At 43.2% G+C, this 20,031-nt stretch overlaps 1 protein-coding gene across 2 annotated transcripts; it reads left to right on the top strand.

Moving 5' to 3' along the window:
- The first annotated feature begins 2,380 nt into the window (after positions 1–2,380).
- LOC142040044 (protein argonaute-4) lies at positions 2,381–18,696 on the top strand. 2 transcript variants are annotated; one of them, XM_075047253.1, is made up of 18 exons: positions 2,381–2,838; positions 6,036–6,201; positions 6,889–7,009; positions 8,066–8,247; positions 8,659–8,795; positions 8,875–9,009; positions 9,186–9,273; positions 9,701–9,848; positions 9,929–10,048; positions 10,275–10,403; positions 10,567–10,700; positions 11,492–11,676; positions 11,988–12,147; positions 12,750–13,065; positions 13,330–13,473; positions 14,270–14,362; positions 14,586–14,785; positions 14,892–18,696. In XM_075047253.1, exons 1-18 carry the CDS (start codon positions 2,820–2,822, stop codon positions 14,998–15,000), a joined length of 2,586 nt encoding a protein of 861 aa, XP_074903354.1. In that variant the 5' UTR covers positions 2,381–2,819; the 3' UTR covers positions 15,001–18,696. The 2 variants fall into 2 exon arrangements, with proteins under 2 accessions (XP_074903354.1, XP_074903353.1); XM_075047252.1 differs by having other exon boundaries at positions 2,382–2,838; positions 13,330–13,464; positions 14,261–14,362.
- The last annotated feature ends 1,335 nt before the right edge of the window (positions 18,697–20,031 follow it).

The raw sequence follows: 20,031 nt of genomic DNA, 5'->3' as shown, positions 1-20,031 counted from the left end.
GAGCTACAGCAATTTAATAATTACTATTTAGTAATGGGGGAGACAGATGCTGGCTCTACAAAAACACCACTAGTCTGTATAATTAAGATACTGTCTTTAACCCACTCCAGTCAGAGAAAGAAGAGAAAAAACAGTCCTCAATTTTAGTAACAAATGAAATTACCTGCTTTTAAAAAAGGTATTTGCTTTTGTGAATAAATAAAACCTTGGAGTTTATAGACTGTTGTGCAAATGTAAACAAAACATATTCAGCTAGTATTTAAGACTGTCTGTTCTTTTTCTGCAGAACACTGTGTTCTTTGCTGAAGAAGCATTGACTGCGGACCTTTGCTTCCTGATGCTGTTTTCTAACTGGTAATTGAATGGAAAAAGGGTGGTGGCTTCACACTAGAAATTCCTGGAATTTGGGGATCTTTCTAGCTAGTCTGACAGTAAAAAGAAAAAAATACTAGTAGACAGTTTATTGTACTTAAGGCTGTAATCTCACTGCTATGTTAGGAATAGTTTTGAGAGTCAGCTGGCAAGAAAAAGGTGGCAAAAAGATTAGCTACTTGCCATATTCAGTTATTTCTGGTCCCGAGTTCTGTTACTCATACCTGGCACACAAAGGCAGTCTCGTGGAATAGGTAAATCTTGGTAAACATTTGCCATTAAGGGGATTCTAAACTAAATTAAAACTTTTTTTTTAGCCCTGGATAAAGTACCATATTAAAACATTCATTTTCTAAAAGCTAGCTTATGAATCTATTTTTTACTAAATAATATAGTCCTTCCACAACCTCTAGCAGGTGAGATGTTTAGAAGGAAATCTTCAGAACTAAAGCCTATCATAACTACTGTCTGTCACAACCAAATTAGGTCTTACCACTGGAAACATGTAGCTGTTTTCAATATAAGGGTGGGTTAACATACAGAAAAATAAGATTCTGACCACTTTGGCAGTCAGGATGCCTCAATGTGTACATAATATTTATCAAGTTAATTGCTTTTTCTGACTTTTTTGAATTTATAATGCATTAAATATAGGCTTGAGTTGTCATACTCAGCAACTTACAGGACCAAGCCTTTGTATTGCAGATTTCTTGAGGTAGAGATTGTATCTTTGTTTTTTTAAAGTACTGTTTGCGTAGCCCTACGTGTATGTTTTTTATGCATAGATATGCAGAATAATAGCATGGAAACGTTGCCAGACATCATGGGGTTTTGTTACTGGTCTTGTAAAACTGGTGTTTCCCTTAAGTATTCATCAACTGCTGTCAGGCAATTATATGAGAATCTCAGGTTTCATTTCATTTTAAAATAGGTTTTTGATGCTTCAACTTGGAAAATATCAACCTGCAGGTTAAAGAAGGAAAATAAAATGGGCTCGGCATTTATTATTTATAAGATGCTTTGACTTCTGACCCTCTTGCGAGTCGGCTGAGAATTGTTGGCTAAACAGAACCTGAGGGGTGTGCGAGGGAGCAGCTCACTAAAATAGCATAAGCTGCTTAAAAAGGCAAAAAGTCCGTAACCCCCTTATTTAAGGGCACTCGGCCTGAAGTGTTGGCTTTTTAAGAAAAAGACAAATTTATCCTCTGTGAGCCCACTCCCCTTGCAGGCTGAAACGCAGCCCAGGGGACCCTCTCTGACAGGCCGGGGAGCCACCGAAGCGGGTGCAGGGTCCGTGACGAGGTTCGCCCCGGGAGCCGAACGCCCCAACTGGCGGGACACCGGCCGGTTCCCTGCCGCCGGTGCTTTCCGGGCGGCTCCCGGGCGATGTCCCATGATTGCTATCGATCTCCGTGCCGGCTGCCGGGCGGTCATCGATCGTTAAGACCTCGCAAAGCGGTCCGTTGTGCCGACCGGGCCAGCACCGGGGGGACATGCTGGTGGTCCTGGTTGCAGCCCTGAGGTGTTCGGTGTCCCGTCGTTCCCCTGATTTGTACCAATCCTGGGGTTTGGGTTGTATTTTGGGTTTTTTTCCAGGCGTTTTAAATGGCATTAGGGCTGTTTACCTGGTACGCGAAGTTATTCAGGGTGTAATTAATTAAGCCGGCCAAGTTCCCCGTTTCTGGGCGCAGCCGAGGACCGGTGGAAGCCGGAGCTGCCCGTCACGGAGCGTGCCCGAGTTTTCGGTTCATTATTAAACCTGCGAACGGACGTCGGGTTCCGGGGAAGGGGGGGGATGTGTGTGTGTGAGGAGAAGCTCCCCTGGCCGCGGGGACCGGGGCAGAACCTCCCGCCGCCCCCTGAGGCGAAGGGCGGGGCGGCGGGCGGGAAGCCGGGGCCGCCGTCGTCGTCACCTGTTGCCGCCGCGGGGCCGCGCCGGCGTTGAAAGGGTGGGGGCGGCGTGCGCGCTCCCGGCGGCGGGGGGGGGGGGGACACGACGGCGCGCGTGCGCGAGCCGGCGGCGCCGGGCAGCGTGGAGGGGCCTCTTCCTCTTCTTCCTCCTCCTCCTCCTCCTCGTCGCCCGGGGCGCGCGCGGGGGGAGGCGGCGCGTGCTGGCGGCGGCGGGGGCGCGCGCGGGCTCGGGCTCGGCGGCGGCGGCGGCGCAGCGGGGGGATTGTTTGCGCCGCCGCTCGGGAAAGCGGAGCGCGGGGACCGCTCCCCGCCGCGCCCCCCCCGCCTCCCCCTCTTCCTCCTCTTCCTCCTCCCCGCGCCCCGCCGCTGCCGCCGGTCCCGGCCCCGTTCCCGCGTCGGGCCCCCACCCCGGAGCCAATATTCCCGAGATCAAGCGCTACGCGGCGGCGGCGGCGGCGGGGCCGGCGGCGGCGGCGGGGCCCGGGGCGGTCGTCGGGGCCGGGGGGGACCGCAGCGAGGCCGCCGCCGCCGCCGCCATGGAAGCGCTGGGACCCGGTGAGAGCCGCGGGGGCGCGGAGCTGGGGCGGAGGGGGGGGGGCCGGCCGGTCGCGGCCTGGCGGGTCGCGGTCAGCGCCGGCCCTGTCAGGCGCGGGCCCGGCGGGCCGTGTCAGCGGGCGGGGAAGGAGGCCGCGGGCCCGGCCGGCCCCGGCGGGGGCTGGCCCCGCCATCCCCGGGCGTTCGCGGCCGGGCCGAGCCGACAGCCGCCGCGGCCTGGGGCGGACGGTCCGGTCTGGTGCCGCAGGGCCGGGCCCGGCGGGCCCCGGGGCCGCTGGTGACCCCGCAGCAGGCCTCCGCCGGCGGGCTGACACGCGAGCGGGCTCGGAGGCGTCTTCGTCAGCCGCCGGGCGCTGTCCTTTGGAGAGGAGCTGCAGCAGGTCGCTAAACTTTGCGGGGAGGATTTGCGTGTGCCCTTGCGGGCTCCCGCTGAACGGGTTGCCGGCTGGGGTGGAAGTTTCCGCCCGGGCTATCGGGTGACTTGCCCTCCCGAGGGAGAGCAAAGGGGAGGTGGCCTCGAGTGCGGGCAGGCTGGTCACGGCCGGGCTCTGGGGAGCGAGCGGAATAGCGATGGCCGGGAGATGGGGAAACACGCGTAGGTCTCTAGATGCGCGCAGTAATGCGATCCCTGCGCGCGAGTCCTGCGAGCTGTACGAGAATAAGTTTTGTTTTTTGATGTTGAGACGTTATTAAGAGCTTAGGAGATACTTTCTGGAAATACAGATGTTATTTTTTATTTTTTTAACACACTTCGGTTAAGTGTTGGTGGTGTTTCACATGTGGCATTTCGCTACTTGTCTCTTATTCCATGATTGTTCTTCTGTCAAATGTCTGCGAGATGTATTTCCTGGTCTAAGCGGTCTGTGCATCTTATCCATCAAGTTCCCATTCAAACTGTTGGTATAATCAAAGTAGTGTTAACTTTGGTGCGATAAGAAACGTTTATTGACACACAGGTGCAATTCCAGAAGAATCCAGATTTTAAGACAGTGGAGGGCTGACTTGGAGACTCTGCTGTATGTATATATGATGTAGCGTGTCTTCTCTGACTTCCCACTGTAGAAGCAGATCCTCTTTTAGTTTTGTAAAACTGCTTCCTGTCTGAAGTAACTTGGTGGAGGGCACTCACTACATAAGTGACACAGAGTAGAAGAAATTAAGGGGCTAACGGCACCTAGGACCCTAGTCAGGCTGATCAAGTAAAAATCCTGATAAAATAAGTGTGACTTGCAGGGCAGCATGGTTTCAAATGGGAAAACAGTTTTTAGCTTATTCTCTGGAATAAGAGAATTGAGAAATAACTTTAGAAAGGAGAAGATGTAAGTTTTATCTCCTTTGATCAAAACTGACTGAGGTCAGCGTTGCCATGCTTGTTTACAGAACTTGTCAATACCAAGGGAGGAAAATGGGTAAATATAGTTGTCATTTAATCTCTTGCAGGAGATCAGTGCCTGCACTTACTTCAGACTAATTAGCATGGGATTAATGGATCATCCCTCTAGTATCCAAATAAGCACAGCAAACTTTGATTGCCCTTGATGATTCATGCTTGTCAAGACAGCTGTAGTTTTTTTAAGTACTAACTGTACCCCACAACTGGTTTGACTATGGCGTCGCAAGCTCCTCCTGGACGGATCGCAATTAGTCAGGCGGGTGCGGAGCCAGTGATGTGTTGCGTGGGTTGTCTGTGGCCCCGGCAGCCACCCTGCTACTGCAGCTTTGGGGAGCTGACGTGTCGAGTGGGCAACAGCTGCTTACATGCTCTAAGTGTTACTTCTGCTTAAAAATATTCTGGGGTTGGTGTCCTCAGATCGGTAATTTTAATTGGTAATGTAGTAGCCATGGGGTGGCTTATAAACCCAGTGTAGAAGGCTCCTTGGATTTGGTCCTAGGTTTAGTTTACGATTGTGTTAAAAGTTTTTTGCCGCACCCTGAAATGTACCCAAATATGAGTTCCATCCTCCCACAGCTTATCTACTTCCCTTCTGGTATAAACTGTGAGCCTTTGACTTAGATGGATACTGGCAGGTTGACACAGTCTTCTGATACTAAATTTGCCCTAAGTTTTATGATTGGTTTCTATTGCATTCTTGTATTGTAATAATTTTCCCCCGCTCTCCTTTGCTACTCTACAACAGAGGGAAGAAACTTTGATCACACTAGGCACTGGCAGATATAGACAAAACCCATGAAAATATACTAATTCAATTTACTTTACATGCAGTGTCAACTGAGGCTGTGATAGATTTAAAAAAAAGTGTGTTTAATCTTGTTAACATGGTATCTCAGATCTTAACGCTTTGAGGAAGTTAACTAAAGACTTAACTAGTGACTAGCTTGCATGTGAGTACTTTTTCAAGCCTCTAATAATTTCTTCCTTAAAATTGTTCCTGAAGCTCTTAATTTGTCCATATAAATTATCTTCTCCACATCTGTTGGGAGTCTATACCTGTCTTTATGCTTTCTCCCTTGCTTTTCTTTTTAGAAGATAGCCTAAAGCTTTCCTCACTCCTTTCTTCGTGTAGGAATTTTAAATTGGCTGAAATTATGCTGTAGGGGAAAAGTATTTCACTATTAACAAAAATGATATGTTCATGATGTAAAGGAAATGACAAAACTGTTTTATCTTAGATCCAATATGGAAATGTTTTTAATTTAGTTTAGAATAAAAATATCCCTTACCTGTTTCCAGATAATATCAATTTTCAGATAGAAATTGGGGATGTGTGTCTTAAGTATGCCAAGAGTGACAATCATTAACATCTGAACTTTAAGCCTATAGTGAAAACAATGAAAAACGTAGCTTGTGTGGCTATTGGCTAGTTCTAGAAATGGTGGTAGGAATATGTTTATCTTCACATTATATAAAAATACATAATACATAAATGGTTGCATTCTATCTCAGGACTCTGTGAAGTACATAACCACAGTCATGAATAAATGTCACTAAAATTGTGAAGATTAATTATGGCACTAACTTATGTATGCTTTAGGGAACACTTTTTTTTTTTTTTTTTTTTTTTTTTTTTACCTGGACAAGCAGGTGGAAGGCTGAGCCACTTGGAACACCTCCATTTGCAACCTCAGAAAGCTACTTGAGATTTCTTTCTGCCCTGTCAGAAAGTCAAAGTACACCTAACAGGATACTGCACTGAATGATCAATTACATCTCATACATATTTATTTGACTTCCGTAGGGCCCCCAGCAAGTCTTTTCCAGCCACCGCGTCGCCCAGGCCTGGGAACTGTTGGGAAACCCATCCGCCTCCTAGCCAATCATTTTCAGGTTCAGATCCCCAAGATTGATGTTTATCACTATGATGTAGATATCAAACCAGAAAAACGCCCCCGAAGAGTGAACAGGTATGAGTTGTTTAATTAAAAAAAATTAAAAAGTGTATATGCCTCAATTTAAGAAAACTGTACATCCTAGAAATTCTTCATCTGCTAAAGGCCAGTTTATGTTTGTACTATGGTTAGCAGTTGCTTTTCAGTGAACTATAATATAATATTCTCCTTATTTTTATTAAGATGTTTTGCAATTGGCCTGTAATCTGGAAGGCTCTAGGAAATGTACTAAGTGTTGAACTACAGCTGTTCTTATTTAACAGTCTACAAGTGAATGTTGCTGATAATTGTTCCACAGTCTATTATACAAATGTGTGTTAGCAGCTGAGAGGATGGAATTCAGCTTGCAGATTGACGCCGTTGTAGGGTCCACATGTGGATGCTTTGTCAGCAGAATCAGCAGAGCACCCCCACTTACCCCAAAGTAGATGCTTGTATTTGCTCCTGTGTTTGAACAGCTCCCCAGATTCCACTGCCTGTTCTGACTGTATCTCTGCTGACAGTATGGATACCTGCCTTGCGTATAGACACCTGTATGTTGAAACTTGGGTGTCTTAATCTGGAGGTGACTTCTGAAACTCCTGGTGTTGACTTGTTTCTTGTACCTTGCTCATTTAAGAAAATGAAAAAGGGATTTTCAACAGTGTAAGGCCATTGCTGTATTTTCTGTTCTTCAACCTAACTCGATAAATCCCTCTGTAGAGAGGTGGTGGATACTATGGTGAGACACTTCAAGATGCAGATATTTGGAGATCGGCAACCTGGATATGATGGGAAACGGAACATGTATACTGCACACCCGTTACCTATTGGCCGGGATAGAGTAAGTGTTACTATAAGCAGTTTTAAGTTTCAGTGGGAAAGCTGTTACAGTGTCATTTGAAAAGTGTTCTTTTATTGACGTAAACCCAAAATGCTGTCACACGTATTAGTATAGTCTTGGAAATGACAGGCAGTGCCAGTCAGGGATCTCTAGGAACTTAATGGTGTTTTACTGAAGTTTGTTGTCTTCAGGTTTCTAATTTTAAGCTCTTCAGTTGGAGAATTTGTCAGTGCTAGTGCAAACTAATGTGTTGTGCTCTTTCAGCTGCAAGTAGATTTTGGTTTGGTTTTTTTTGTCCCCCGCCCTGATAGAAACTTCGCTTTTCTCTGTTCTAACCCTTGTTCTGTTGCTAAATGATAAAGTAGTTGCAGATGACAAATACGCTGGTTTGGTTTGGCTGCACTGTTAAGATACATCCTCCTGTTCCATAAGAACAACTAGATTAACTGCACTGGCCCTTCATGTTCTGGGCTGTGCTTGCCAGCACCCTCACTCTAACAGACTGCAATCTGTATTAACCAGCCCTGGTACAAAACTTAACCCCCATCTACTCCTCTCCCCTGAGATCTGGTTATTGCTGGTACAGTGCCATGAGGAATACATAGGATGAGTTCACATTTACCCTTTGGGCTGACGGTGTGTGACAGTAATCTCAAGTACTGTGCTAGAACTCTGAGATTTGTGTTTCCTAGTGAGTTGTCTTTTTGACCAAAAGGTTTTCTTGCCTTCCCATTTGGTTCACAAGACATCTTGCTATTAATTGGCTGACTTAAAAAAAATGACTCACAGTTCTCCAGAGCTTTGATGTCACCATACTAATTACTGCTTAAAATTTACACTTAAAGATACCTCAGTGCAGTTTCTCAGATGAATAAATTACAAGCTTTCCAAATCCTAAGGAAACCGATTGTAATATTTTAAGAGAATTACACAAACAATTCGTCAAAAATATAGATTCAAAGGATACCTAGGAGAAGAACATAACCTTGCTTAGTGTTGTGATAGTCTGCAATACCTGACAAAAGCTTGTGCTTAATTCTGTTCTGACTACATCAGGTGGATATGGAGGTGACACTTCCAGGAGAGGGGAAGGACCAGACATTTAAAGTATCCATTCAGTGGGTATCAGTCGTCAGCCTTCAGTTGCTGCTGGAAGCTCTGGCAGGGCACTTGAATGAAGTTCCTGAAGATTCTGTACAGGCACTTGACGTAATCACACGGCACCTTCCCTCCATGAGGTGGGTACTTTTGGTGCCTTCCTGACTGGCTTAATCTTGTATCTGTCTTAACGTTTGTATTATGTTATTACTTGCTGCTATACTACTGCTATTACACTTTCCTACAGTAGAAGGGATAAGGGATGCATTTGCGTAATTCAATGCCTCCCTTACAAATTTGCACTAGAATAGGGAAATCTGATCTGAACTCAGGACATGTATCGGCTGGTCATGTTTCTAATGGGAATTTGCTATAGTCTTTCCAACTGCACTGTTGGTAAAGCTTTGTATGCTTGCTGTAAGTTAGGTCTAACAGTTCTAATGTACTGTAGAAATGTGTTTGAAACACTATAGGCATGAATGTAAAAAGGTGTATCAGAAAGGAATGATGAAAGTATTCATTTTCTCTTCTTTTGTTTTTTTTTTCTCCAGGTACACTCCTGTGGGTCGCTCCTTTTTCTCCCCCCCTGAAGGTTATTACCACCCTCTGGGTGGTGGCAGGGAGGTCTGGTTTGGTTTCCACCAGTCAGTCAGGCCTGCCATGTGGAACATGATGCTCAACATTGATGGTATGTAGGAAATTCTGTCTCACTAATGTAACAGAGTTCTTTCTGCTTCTAAATTAAATGTCCTCTTTTTTTATCTTAGTGTCAGCAACTGCTTTCTATCGTGCCCAGCCTATCATTGAGTTCATGTGCGAGGTCTTGGACATTCAGAACATAAATGAACAAACTAAGCCTCTTACGGACTCGCAGCGTGTCAAGTTTACCAAAGAAATCAGAGGTAAAGGCTTGTTCTAAAGCTGCTGCAACAAAATACTGGAAACCTGCCCATGTTACATTGTAATGAAAATTTGCAAGGTGCTTGGGAAGCTGGCCTATTCCTTTTTCCCTTCACCTTTCTCAAAGGTGACTCCTATGGCTGAATTTATTTAGATGACTTTTGTGTTGGGTTTTCAGGTCTAAAAGTAGAGGTTACCCACTGTGGCCAGATGAAGAGAAAATACCGAGTTTGCAATGTTACTCGGCGACCAGCCAGTCATCAGACGTATGTATACAAGCACCTTCTGACAATTTTTAAAATCTTGAACCTATTAGATATACTAGGTATATTGTTTATGCAAGAGTAGTTGATTCTGGAGGTGAAGCAGCTGTGTGGCTTTACAAGAATGTTTAGTCTTAGTGGAGTAGAGGAGTAGTGTGGGTTTAGACCACTGCTTTATTTCCTTCAATACAGGAAAATTGAAGCTGTATCCTGGCTTTTAAATACAGTTATGAAAGGCTATAATTTTTAAAATAGCTATGAAAGATTCAGTATACAGTCTATAAAATCTTTTCATAAAGAAGAGATCCAGTGGCTAAGGAAAATGTGTTTCCAGCATTTCTAGTGTGGAATAGATTTTTCCATACACTTTTTTCCTTTTTAAAAAAAAAAATATCTTGAAAAGTCTAACTAGAACAAATGTCCTTTATAGGTTTCCTCTGCAGCTGGAAAATGGGCAGGCTATGGAGTGTACAGTAGCTCAGTATTTTAAGCAGAAGTACAGTCTGCAGCTAAAATATCCTCACCTTCCCTGTCTCCAAGTAGGACAGGAACAGAAACACACATACTTACCACTTGAGGTAAGAATCTAACTTTCTCTTGCATTGCGGTGTATCGTCTGTTAAACAGTATCACACCACCTCTCCCTGTTTCTGTGTAGGTGTGTAACATAGTGGCAGGCCAGAGATGTATAAAGAAGCTAACGGACAATCAGACATCAACTATGATAAAAGCAACTGCAAGATCAGCACCGGACCGACAGGAAGAAATCAGCAGACTAGTAAGTGTTTTCTCCAGCTAAACAGTCTGTGCTTGCCACTTCTTATGGCTCTTCCAGAAGCATTGTAGCTTATATATGATAAGCAGAATGACCAAGAACTGCAGAAGTTTAAAAATCCGACTTCTTTAAAACAAATCCTTTTAAATAGACAGCCTATTCATAGCAAAGAGGAGAGAGCCACGTGAAGCATTAGGTGTAGTTACACAAGTACTTTTCATGTCGCCAGGTGAAAAGTAACAGTATGGTTGGTGGACCTGATCCATATCTGAAGGAGTTTGGTATTGTTGTCCATAATGAAATGACGGAGTTGACAGGCAGAGTTTTGCCAGCACCAATGCTGCAATATGGAGGCAGGGTGAGTTTTCCATGCCTTGTAAAATATCTTGTCCTGAGCTTATTTAAATTCATGTAAGTGTTTTGTATATCTTCTCATAAGGCCTCCTTTGTATGAACACTGTTCAGCTATAGTCAAAACAAAGCAGCATTTTATTTTTAATTTGCCTTTGGTTTTTACCTAGAACAAGACTGTGGCCACACCAAACCAAGGTGTGTGGGACATGAGAGGGAAACAGTTCTATGCTGGCATTGAGATTAAAGTTTGGGCTGTTGCCTGTTTTGCTCCTCAAAAACAATGCAGGGAAGACTTACTAAAGTAAGTATTTTCCTATTTATTCAGGATGCCTATTTCAAGGTTTGTTTTCCTCATGTTTCTGACAGGTGATATGTGGTATAAGTTGATTTTAATGCATCTAATAGTAAAAAGAGGAAACAACAGTTCTGCAATTTCTTAAATATTTACAACTTGGGAGGAGACTATGACAAAGTTCATAACCTAATTGGCCAGCTAGGAAAAACATTAATTCCGTACCACTGAGGCTGTTTTTCCTGCTCTGGAGGCTGCATTCCACTTGTATTCTGTTGTTTTTACAAATAACTGATGATGGTCTTTCATTCTAAAACCTGAACTATTTTTTTTCTTAACCTTTACTGCCTCCCAGGCAACATACACCACATTTTTTTCCCCTGTCCTTCAAATTACTCTACAGAATCCTAAAGACAGAGGTTGTGTGAACCACTGAAATGTTTGGCAAAAATCATGGTTGCAATAATGCTCAGGTAAGTTTGGCAAATGAGTAAAAATCTACTGGAGCATCAGTATTAGTTTGGGAATCTGCCTCAGAATGTTCAGTTCAAATGTATTTTTGTTTCTGTGAGACTTCTAAAAGTACAGAAACAGAGGCTTATGAAACTTCCTCAGTCAGGATTAGAATCATATTAGTGAGTTTCTTATAGTGATCAAATTGCTAAAAAATAATTACTGTAGTGTCAAATCGGAACTGCTGTGAAATATCTGAAATAGCTTTAGATCTTGTTGATAAACTTAATGGCAAAGTGAAGCATAGTGAAAAGGCCTGGACAAATCCATTTATATGTCATTTTCAGGAGTTTTACTGACCAGCTGCGCAAGATCTCGAAGGATGCAGGGATGCCGATCCAAGGCCAGCCCTGTTTCTGCAAATACGCCCAGGGTGCAGACAGCGTGGAGCCCATGTTTAAACACTTAAAACTGACTTACGTTGGTCTGCAGCTGATCGTGGTGATTCTACCTGGAAAGACGCCTGTTTACGGTATGGAGAAGAGGCTGTAAAGTGTTAAATTACATGCCCACTTGCTGTACAACTTCTTATGCGCTTTGGCAGTATGAAAGAGGCAGAGCAGGCAATATGTTCCATTTAAAAGGGGTTTTTGGAGATGGGTTTTTCAGGCCTGATTGGAGTACTTGTATCTTACCAAAGAGCGAACTGAACCTTTGTCAGTGAACTTTTAAGGATCTAAATTATGATAACATCTGGAGGAAAAAAAAAAAAAAAGAGAGAAAGCAGAGGGAGCTACTGACTGTTCACATAATTGGAACCACTAACTTATTTTTCTGTCACAGCTGAAGTAAAGCGAGTTGGTGACACTCTTCTAGGAATGGCCACTCAGTGTGTTCAGGTAAAGAATGTGGTAAAAACCTCACCACAAACGCTATCCAACCTGTGTCTGAAGATAAATGCAAAGCTTGGAGGAATCAACAATGTGCTGGTACCTCATCAAAGGTGAGATTAAATCTAAAGCTCTCCTTGAAGTCTGGATTGTCAAGCAAAACGGTGTAATTTTGTTTTGTTTGCTAAAATGATACCTTTCAAAATATTATGTGCTTTAGAAATAGCCACAGTCTGAAGTGGACAGAGAAGGATGCTTCTGCATTCAGACTCTGCCTAGTAAGCCCTGTGATAAGGGTCATCTCTAGTGTTGGAGCCATCCAGCAGTGTGTGTGAAAACAAGCTCACACAGGGTTTTTTTCCTCTGTCTCTCTTTCCTGCCTTTTGGGTTCGCTCAGTCTACCTTTTTGTCTTGCCACCTCCTTAAACATACCGTATCTCCTTCCAAATTGAAAGAAAAGGAGTGAGGCGGAGTGACTTGTGATAAATGTTTGTAACTTCTTCTGCCTTTGGTCCTTTTCACTTTGTTCCCTCTGGACTGTAAGAGCTTGAGGCAGAGAACTTCATCCTTAAAGATTCTGACAGGGTTTTAGTTCTGTTGAATGGTTTGGATAGACCTTCTCCGGTTGTAATATTTTTTTTCCTTCCTCACCCCCCTTCTTTGTATTATTATTGTTATTATTTATTATTTGATAAACCTTAATCATATTAAACAGGCCATCGGTGTTCCAGCAGCCAGTGATCTTTTTGGGAGCAGATGTCACTCACCCTCCTGCTGGGGATGGAAAGAAGCCATCCATTGCTGCTGTGGTAGGCAGTATGGACGGCCATCCTAGCCGTTACTGTGCTACGGTGCGTGTGCAGACCTCCCGCCAGGAGACCTCCCAGGAGTTGCTGTACAGTCAGGAGGTGATACAGGACCTGACTAATATGGTGCGAGAACTATTGATCCAGTTTTACAAATCCACTCGTTTCAAGCCCACAAGGATCATTTACTACCGAGGGGGAGTATCAGAAGGACAGATGAAGCAGGTATTGTCTGATGATTTCTTGTTGCTTGTGAAAAGGGATTGGCCCTTGGAAAAAAAAAAAAAAACAAAAAACCCAAACATATATGTGGGTTGCATTTGTTACGGGAACAATTAATGGTTTCATTGAGTTTTCCTGGGCAAGCACGATGTACAGTTACCCTGTCTGATCATGTTCCTTACAAAGTGCCATTTGTACACAGAAAAAATGAAAATAGTATTATATGTACTGAATTCAGCACCTAATAGTTAAATCTTCTACTTCTAGGTAGCTTGGCCAGAACTGATAGCAATCCGGAAGGCCTGTATTAGTTTGGAAGAAGATTATAGACCAGGAATAACCTACATTGTTGTGCAGAAAAGGCATCACACCAGACTATTCTGTGCTGACAAAACTGAAAGGGCAAGTAATGTTGACTACATAAGAAGGAGGTGATGGCAACAGGAAAGTAAGATTGTTTAGTTAAGTGGGGTGGTATCCATCTTGTCCGCTAAAATTGAATTAATCTGTACAAGCAGTAGCAGTTCTGTGCAGTTAACAGGCTTTCTCTACCAAAATAACCAGTTCCTCCCCTTTCTTATTGCTCTAGATCAAGCGATCAGATGGAACAGCTTGTTCCCATCCACTTTTGGAGTAGGCGTACTCTATATCCCTGTACTTGTGTACCTGGAGCTGTAGCCTGGATTTTTATAATCTGGGATTCCTGACTATAAACTGAACTAGTTGTTCCGTTTGTTGCCTGTTCTGTCTCTAGATGCATCTGTAAGATTTGCCTATGGTACCAACTCACAAGCCAACTGAGAAAGCTTCTTTAGGAAAGTTCTTGATCTCAGGTTTCCTTAAAAAAACACAGATCTCTGGGCTGTGAGTGCAAACGAGGGTATGAAATAAATTTATTCTAGAAAACCTGCATTTTCAGATCCTGAATTACTTGTGTAGGCTTTATCCCACTCTGCAATTTTAATGGTACTGGCAAGTGTTTTATTTTCTCTGATGACACACCAGCTGGATTTGGTGAAGTTTCTAAAAATGAACTCAAAGAGAACATTTTCATTCCTCCTATGTAAATGACCTTAATATTTTTCCACCTTTTTGAGCAGTAAATTCTCAAACAGCTTTAAGTAGAGCCTACCTTAGGAGGTATTTTTGGGTCACTTCCAAAAAAAACCATGGGCTAATAATAAACTTTCCTCAATAGGTGGGTAAGAGCGGCAACGTACCAGCAGGCACTACTGTGGACAGCACGATCACACATCCTTCTGAATTTGACTTTTACCTCTGTAGCCATGCAGGAATTCAGGTAATGTTTCAGCTCTGCTGTGCTCAGGCTACGGGACTAAATCCTTATAGTTGTCCCGATGAGTAATGTTGCTTCTATTTATAGCTTGGCAGACTTACAGTCGCATCAGTTTGGTGCCCATTTGGCACTTACTTGTCAATGCACTGATAGAAGGTACAGCCTTCAGGTGCGACCTCTGTTTTTATTGATGTTCTCTAGCTGACTGCTCATCTGTTCTCCACAGGGAACCAGCCGGCCCTCCCACTACCAGGTCTTGTGGGATGACAACTGTTTTACCGCAGACGAACTACAGCTTTTGACGTATCAGCTGTGTCACACGTATGTCCGGTGTACGCGATCAGTCTCTATTCCAGCTCCTGCATACTATGCCAGGCTGGTAGCGTTTAGGGCCAGATACCATCTTGTGGACAAGGATCATGACAGGTAAGGAACTGTGCCTCATCATCTTGGTAGCCAGATAACGGACCTGAATTACATACTGCTTGGCCCAATTGTTCATGGTTCTGTGTATGTGTCTGCATTTTTACAGTGCTGAAGGCAGCCATGTGTCAGGACAGAGCAATGGCCGCGATCCTCAGGCTCTTGCAAAGGCAGTGCAGATCCACCATGATACTCAGCATACGATGTATTTTGCTTGAGAGCATCTGGGAAGATAAGGCAAAACCAACAACCCATGCAGTCCTGAAATGTTTTGAATGCCTACTGCTATAGCTAGGGCCCAGTTTATTTCAGACTGCCCACTACCAGCAGCTCTGAACAGTCGCACTGAATCTGTACTTCACAGCAATGTCTGATGCACCAACACAATTGAGCCATTTGTTTCATTGTTTTATGTCATAGAAATTCATAGACTGTCTTTTCTGATGCATTGGACTGAATTTTTACCTCAAAGCGCAAAAGGCCGATCATCCTGAAATTTTTAAAGGACTTGGCACGAAAGGTTTCTATTGAATATTTTGCTAGCTGTTGTTTTTAAGTTATCTTCTCATCCCATTAGTTTATCATGATGACTGATTCCCTGTCTTCATGCACTGCTTAGTGAGTGTGCATATTATGGCAAAATGTTTTACTCCAGTTAAATGTAATTGTTCTATTGTGTGGGGCCATAGATTTTTTAACGGAGATTTTAGACTTCACTACTGTAAATGCCTTTTAACAAACATAACTTTCACAGGTATTGCAGTTTTTTGTCAGTTTTACTAATTATCTTTTTAATCTCTGCAGACTTCGGCTGCAAAGCAATTGCACTATACTGCGAGTTCAGATAGGTGGTTCTTGTTCTGTGAATGTGTAATATAACCAGATAGTGATGCCTGTCAGTACATTTTAATTATAATGGTTACAAATAATACTGCCATGGTATCGTAACAAGTACTGAACCATCATTTCCCCCTCTAAAAATGATAAAAACAAAAAAAAAAAAATTAGCTTTTAGGTATTTTGCAAACTTTTACAAAAGTGCCCACTTTATGCTGCTGTGTGGTTTGATAAATCTAAGTGATTTTAAAACTTTTTTCTCATAGGAGGTTTAACTTTGGCAATAAATATTTGTTTTTTAAGCCCCCCAACAGTGTAATTTTCTAGCTGAGGATTGTGCATGAGTTTAACCAACATTCTCGTGTCGTTTTCTGAACACACAATTTGGCAGTTTCTGAAACTAATTAGAAAAGACGCACTTCCATGCTTTTTTAAGAATTATTTTTAACTGTTTTATATTCACTGTTGGTGTCCTGTCTACAACATTTTTTATAAGCTTGGAAACTGGGTGTTACGTGTAGGAAAGGCTTGCCAATCTGTACAGTCTAAATGTATTGTGTGACAGGCAACCTAAGGACTTGTACCAGCATTTTAAACTTTTTTTTTCCCTGGGAATCTAGGTTGCACACACAACTGCATTCAACAGCATGTTTAACCAATGTAAGTCTCATATACTGATTCTGTCCCAGCCTAGAAGTTAGGATTTTTTTAATCTGCTTGGCTTTTTTCAGCTGAAACGCGTAATAAAGAACAGGGGCTTGGTTTCACTGAATGCTCTTGGAATCCACAAACATAGTATGTTAAGGCTAGATTCCTCTTAGTGTTAACCTGAGTTAGCACAGATTAAAAGCTTATTCCTAAACTGAGTAGAGCCAACACCACTACTTTGATGACAGAAGTTTGAGAAGTCCAACGATTGCACTGTGGTCTCTGATACTCGTGTGGGGTTTGCTGCTAAGTTGTCTCCTGTTCCAAAGCTTAGGAACCAGCCCCCTCAAAATTTCAGCAATATGAAATGCTGTTTCCTTCAGTCTTTAAGCTTGTAAATAAATTAAAGTTTACATTTCTAAATGCTGGTTTTTTCAGTTGTACCAGAGTACACTGAACTTAAGTCTTCAAACAGTTTTATAACCTTCTTTCAAGTAGTACGTCTCATTGAATTAAGTTTAAACTTTTTTCATTTCTGTTGAAACTGGGACTGAAGTGAACTCTGCTTCTGGCACATACTGTGGACAGGTTTAGATTGAAAAAAAAAAAAGAAAAAAAGATTCTTTTTAGTTTTCTTAATTTTTTTTAAAGAATACCTCACTTGTGTAATAAAATCAGGACACGTGGGTGGGAGACTGACCGCTGCTTCAGCTAGATGGCTGCTTTTCTCAGTACTTGTTCAGGGAGAATACAAAAAAAAACCCCTTTTTAGAATGAACTCTGACTGACCCAACACACGTGGAGAACTTTGGCACCTTGAAAAGAAACTGAGCACCCTTTTTAGGTTATAGGATCAAAGATCGCTATTTTGAGTTTGTGCACTAGGCAAGAATGTGGCTGGTTTATCAAGGGTGCAAAGAAATACTTAATTCTGTCACCAGTTAGTTAGTTGTCCAGTGCCAAGCACTCCTAGTTCAGATTGAGTGAAGTGAGAGCCTCTCCTTTGTTTGCCTGTGACTGGACTGAATATTTAACCTCAGACTATGGGGATTGTTAGACCTCGGCTAGCCCTGGGATGCAGGGCGAGGACCTTAACTCAATCTTGTGTTAAAACACCACTGTAGAGAAGCACCACTAAGGGTGCAGTGCTGTCACTTGGGGAGAAGAGCACTGAAGTTCAGGACCGTTGCGTGGCGGTAACGGTAAGATCAAAGTTTCGGCAATGCTGTCCTACACAGGTCTGAGCCAAGTCTGGAGGTTGGGCTTGATGATCTGGATTAACCCCTTGGGCCTGACTGAATCGTTATGCATGTGTCAATCAATGGGAAGATGTGCATTCTGTAGATGTAGTTCTTAGGGTGTTTTGTTTTGTTTTGTTTTTTTTATAAATAAAGCCTGTTGGCCACTGTTTAGCTATGTGGTGTGAAAGATTTTAAATGTAGCAAAGTTTAAAGAGTTGGGAAAGGGGGTGGTTGACATTTAAAAAAAGAAGAAAAAAAAAAAAAATGGGGGGCAGAAATCCCATTTCCAAACCAGTTCTGCTTGCTTTGTGAACAGCTGAATTCTGAACAAGCTCTGGCAATCACTAGTTAGCCTGTCTCAACCATTTGAACAGCCTGGCTTATTTATTCTTGTTGTAAGTACCACAGTTTAGTGTAGTGCCTGTAGCTGCATCCAAAGGGCCTAAGAGGTGGTGATGTACAGGCAAACATGCTTCATGCAGTACGTCTCTTGTCCCAGACGCAAGTGTCAGAGTTATTTAACCTCTATCAACAGCTTTGCTCTTCGGTTGGGGAAGGGCACCTTTGTTCAGATCCAGTGTTTAACAAAACCTACCCCCCCAAACTACCTTTGTGGATGTGCTGTAGGATTTTTCTTGCTCAATAGCAAGGGAGTGACTCTGCTTTCATTTTAAGAAAGCAGGGTTTGGAGGGCATTGTATCAATACTGTTTCAACTACAAGGTTTTTTCCTTGTGCATTGGAGGAAAGATCTTGTAATATCACTTAGAGATTTTCTTATACCTTGCTATTGACACTTTCATATTTCTATGTCTAGAGGCTGAAACTTCAATGTAAAAATGTTTGCATTTGTTCATTTTGACTTATGATGTAATTTTCGTTTCTATATTGTTAGACTTGTAATGTTTAAAATTGTATTTTATTAAATTTGGACTGGATGTATGTCTATAGCAATACGAGGTACTCTTTCTAAACTGTTATGGGTGGGTTAGCAGCCCCATGTTGCGATAAGATGCTGGTCGTGTACAACTTGCAATGTATTTTTTTTTTTTTTTAGCCTGCAGGGATATTTTGTGTTCATGTGTCCAAAAATAATAATAATAAAAAAAAAAATTGGCATTCTTGTGCCAAATGTTCTGTTTTTCCTTGTTGATGTCTAATAAATGCAATGTACAGAGTGAGGAACCGATACTGTTGCCTGTAAACAAATGTCTTAAATTATTTAACTTTTAATTAAAACTTGTACACAATGTGTAACCTGTGGAACTCATTGCCACAACATATTTATTTCTGATGTGCTAGGACTTAGAAAGCGATGGAAGTACACATGGATAACATCTCTAGAGATACTAAAAGGAGGGCTTAAATTAACCCGTTTTCGGAGCCTGCACTCGCCATGGGGGGGAGATGTTTGGAATGGGTGTATTTTTTTTCATGTTCTCGGGAAATTATATTGCAATGTCTAGAGAAATTATGGTGTCAATAGACTCTGTATCTGCCTGGAAAAGTGATTCTATATTAGAGAGTTGCAAAATAATAAATGAAAGAGCTGTTTGCTTATTCATCTTCTCTATTTCAGGTGAGGGTTTGCTGTTTCCTCAGACAACTGTACTTCACTAAAAATACGATGGTAAGGACAGGAAAAGCTTTTGGCCAAGGCCAAAACATGACAGCTATAAATGAACTCGGGACACATGATTGCTTAAAATAACCTGCATCTTCAGCAAACCCCTGCTTCCAGGTTTTAAATTTATTTTTTTTTTGCAGTGGAGATCCTGGGGGGTTTGGGAACCGAGATGGTTCAGCCTCAGGCAAGCCTGAGGAGCTCAAAAAGCAAAGGATGACTTTATCCTGGTGTCTTCCAAAACTAACGTGAAGATCCCTTGGATCAAACCCCAGGAACCAGGGGCTGGAGCTGCACAATGCCTTTAAGCGATGATGTGCCTCCATCTCCCCGTCCTCTGCTTGGCCGCACGCAGCCGTGGCACCTTCCTCCCTTAAATGTGCCTCAAAAAAACCAGCTGCCCGCTGGCTTCTGCTCCAGCGCCGGCCCTGGGGATAATGGCAGGGCCTCACGCTCGCTCCTGCGTGTGGGGGTAGGAAGAAGCGAAAACGCTTTAATACTTGGAATTTCTGTGGTTTTCTTCCATTGCCTCGCACAATCCAGAGTAGGATTGCAAACCTCATCTCGTTTAGCCTTGTCTTGAAACAATGCTCCTGGGGCTTTTTGACTTTATTATCAAAGTCGTGCCACGGGGTCAGTGTTTCCACTCGTCAGCCCTCGCTGGGGAGGGCAAATCTAACAAATGTGGTGAAAAAACGGGACGTTTCTGCCTAGTTTGGCTGGGTTGAGGGGGAGCGGGGCTACAGCGGGCTCATGGCCAGCGAGACCCGGAGCACCTCAGGAATAACAAAAAAACCCTGTCAATACGAGAACCTGTTTTCCCGCCGCTTCCTCCCCGGCCCGGCAACACAAATCGGAAAAAGACCCTGAAAAAATGTCTCAGGCGGCGCGGATCGGAGG

The sequence above is a fragment of the Buteo buteo genome, chromosome 16 (genome assembly GCF_964188355.1).
Source record: "Buteo buteo chromosome 16, bButBut1.hap1.1, whole genome shotgun sequence".
Taxonomy (NCBI): Eukaryota; Metazoa; Chordata; class Aves; order Accipitriformes; family Accipitridae; genus Buteo; species Buteo buteo.
Note: the sequence above shows the minus strand (reverse complement) of the source record. Positions and strands in the feature narration are given on the sequence as shown.